We start from the raw sequence: 2,288 nt of genomic DNA, 5'->3' as shown, positions 1-2,288 counted from the left end.
TAGCCATGATAACTACTTCCATTTAGGTTGCTGAACTGTTACCAACAAAAGTAATAGGGAGTGGGTTGGGTGAGTGAGTCTGTTATTCAAATAGGGATATTGATTTCTGGGAGAGTACAGATAAAAATCACCTCTTCCAAAGGCATAACTTTGTGTACCCTGGTAGATCAATAAATTACTCTGACTTGTAACTTGGGCAATGCATGAAGACAAAATATCAAACACTTATATATGATCTCAATAAATTGTAAGTTTACCATTTGTTGTCTCTTGAGCCATCTTGATCGATTGCTTCCCTTTGTTGCAGACCTCACTGCTGTTCTGCAATGTTCAAAAGTTGTATTCTGCAGACTGGTTCAAAGACACAAAGACAGCAAGGGAATATACAAAGTTGGGAAATAGGACAGCACTACCTTAAGTTAAATATCAGTATGGATAAACAAAAGTCTGTATCATTATGAATATAGAGTTTTAAAACATAGCTGATACATTCAGGTACCCAAATTCAATAGCATAACTATATTTGAATATCCTACTATGCACACCTATAATGTCAGCAAACAATGCCTCAAGATTGAAATTAACTGCAAACTTCCTGACCACTTTGGCCATGAGTTTTTGAGACTTTCAGAATTGTTTTTCTGTTCCATCTCAATATTGAGATGGACTTTTAGAAGCTCTAAATGAAAAGAAATGAAACGTAACTCCACAGGAAGATACTCGATTTGGATAGTAATGGTCTTTGAAGCCTTTATAGTAACAGAAAGAGGTTCTGAGTGAACAATTTTGCAACTCCCAAATACTATCCAAATTATGGCTTGAAAATGGAAACTGAATTTCCTGATAAAAGTGGAGCTTCACCCATTTTTGGATCATTCTTTGCCTAGGATATATTATTTTTAAGTGTAGATATGCCTTGAAGTATTGCACGACAAAATATTTTGTTTGAAATCTGACAACTTTCAGAATTTGTAACAAAACTCTTTGCAATATTCTGGTCATGAAGTAAAGGAATTATAGGAAGTCCTCGTGAAAAAGAATTCAGTGGCAATGTCATTTTTCGCGTGTGCCTGGGTCCACGAGAAAGCATCTGAGTTTATTATAGTAGGTAACACAGGTGTGAAGTATCGCGTGTTCCGTGTTAAATTAATTTAATTACAGCGGGTGTAGACAAGGAAGACGAATGTTTCATTTTCTTAAAAGAAAACCGCTGAGGTATGTTAAAAACTAGAAACAGAAAAACGTCATCGTGATCTTAATAATAAAACTACTTATTACAAAGTTGTTAAGTTTGTGATCGCGATTAAGTATCGTTTAGAATCAAACAATGAAAATAATAGCAAAATGATAAACCTACTTAAGCATAGACCTTGTAATGATTTACCGTTTTTTATTCTTAAAAGATGATTTATTTACTTTGCTTCTCGAAAGAAAATTATAGAATCAAATTTTTAAGTTCGCGTGTATAATTTGTACGTAACTTCACGTTCTTTAAGTCCCAAATTACATGAAAATGAGAGTTGAACTCAGGTGAAATTTCAAAGGTAATCGACAAGGTTAGCTAGAAGAGGACTAAAAAGATTATTTCCATGTCCAGAGAAATAAAAACTAAAGGAGAAAAAGCTAAAATACCTAGCAAATCCTCCTTTGTTAAGCAAAGTTTGCAGATGGCAGCCAAGTCGAAGCATCGGAAATTCATATATTGAAATAAAACCCGCTGACCTAGATCACGCAATCTCCACCAAATATGGCTTGCTAGCGCCCGCGAGAATGTCAATCAACGCCTTTTCATCCAATCAAATGGGATATTTACAGCAAAAGCCGGCCCCTGAGACCCGCAAAACTCAAATGTGCTTAAGAGAACTACAAAAATTTTTCTGTGATTTTCACGGCGAAATCTCGCTATAGTAAAGTTTTTTATCCATTTCAGAACTTGGGACCTTGCTGAGTACTAAAGGTAGTTTACTCTGGCGAATTTTGGTGGAATTCGAGTCGGTGCATTTGGAATAAATGGCCTCCGAAATGGGCATCTCAGTTCTCGTGGACTAGATGGTATTGGAGGAAGTCTATTGAAACATCACGGCATTGTAGGGACCCAACGAGCACACGAGCTGAGTGACCGGCCTGAAATTTCCTCAGTTGCCCTAAACGGTTTGATTCTTTCTCTTAGCCACAACAGCTTGGCTCGGGTTCTTATATAGATAATTCACCTAAGGTCTCGGATCTCTTCTAACAAGAAGTCGTGGCCGGCTAACGCGCGTGTTGGGAGAGTTTCGCGGTCGACCACC

General features: G+C 37.1%; 1 protein-coding gene across 3 annotated transcripts in view; it reads right to left on the bottom strand.

Moving 5' to 3' along the window:
• LOC111324038 (uncharacterized) overlaps nt 1-1,832 on the bottom strand; it is a 12,097-nt gene extending 10,265 nt beyond the window's left edge. Inside the window, exons 1-2 of one of the 3 annotated variants that reach the window (XM_088726102.1) lie at nt 1,633-1,832; nt 258-351 (exon numbers count right to left, since the gene is read on the bottom strand). In XM_088726102.1, the coding sequence (XP_088582228.1) occupies nt 258-351; nt 1,633-1,688 (150 nt within the window). In that variant the 5' untranslated portion in view covers nt 1,689-1,832. The remainder of the gene's footprint in view (nt 1-257; nt 352-1,632) is intronic. The other 2 variants (XM_022927521.2, XM_088726103.1) reach the window with 2 other exon arrangements.
• Between the last annotated feature and the right edge of the window lie 456 nt (nt 1,833-2,288).

This window comes from Stylophora pistillata, chromosome 6 (assembly GCF_964205215.1).
Source record: "Stylophora pistillata chromosome 6, jaStyPist1.2, whole genome shotgun sequence".
Classification (NCBI taxonomy): domain Eukaryota; kingdom Metazoa; phylum Cnidaria; class Anthozoa; order Scleractinia; family Pocilloporidae; genus Stylophora; species Stylophora pistillata.
This window is presented reverse-complemented; position numbering and strand designations above follow the sequence as displayed.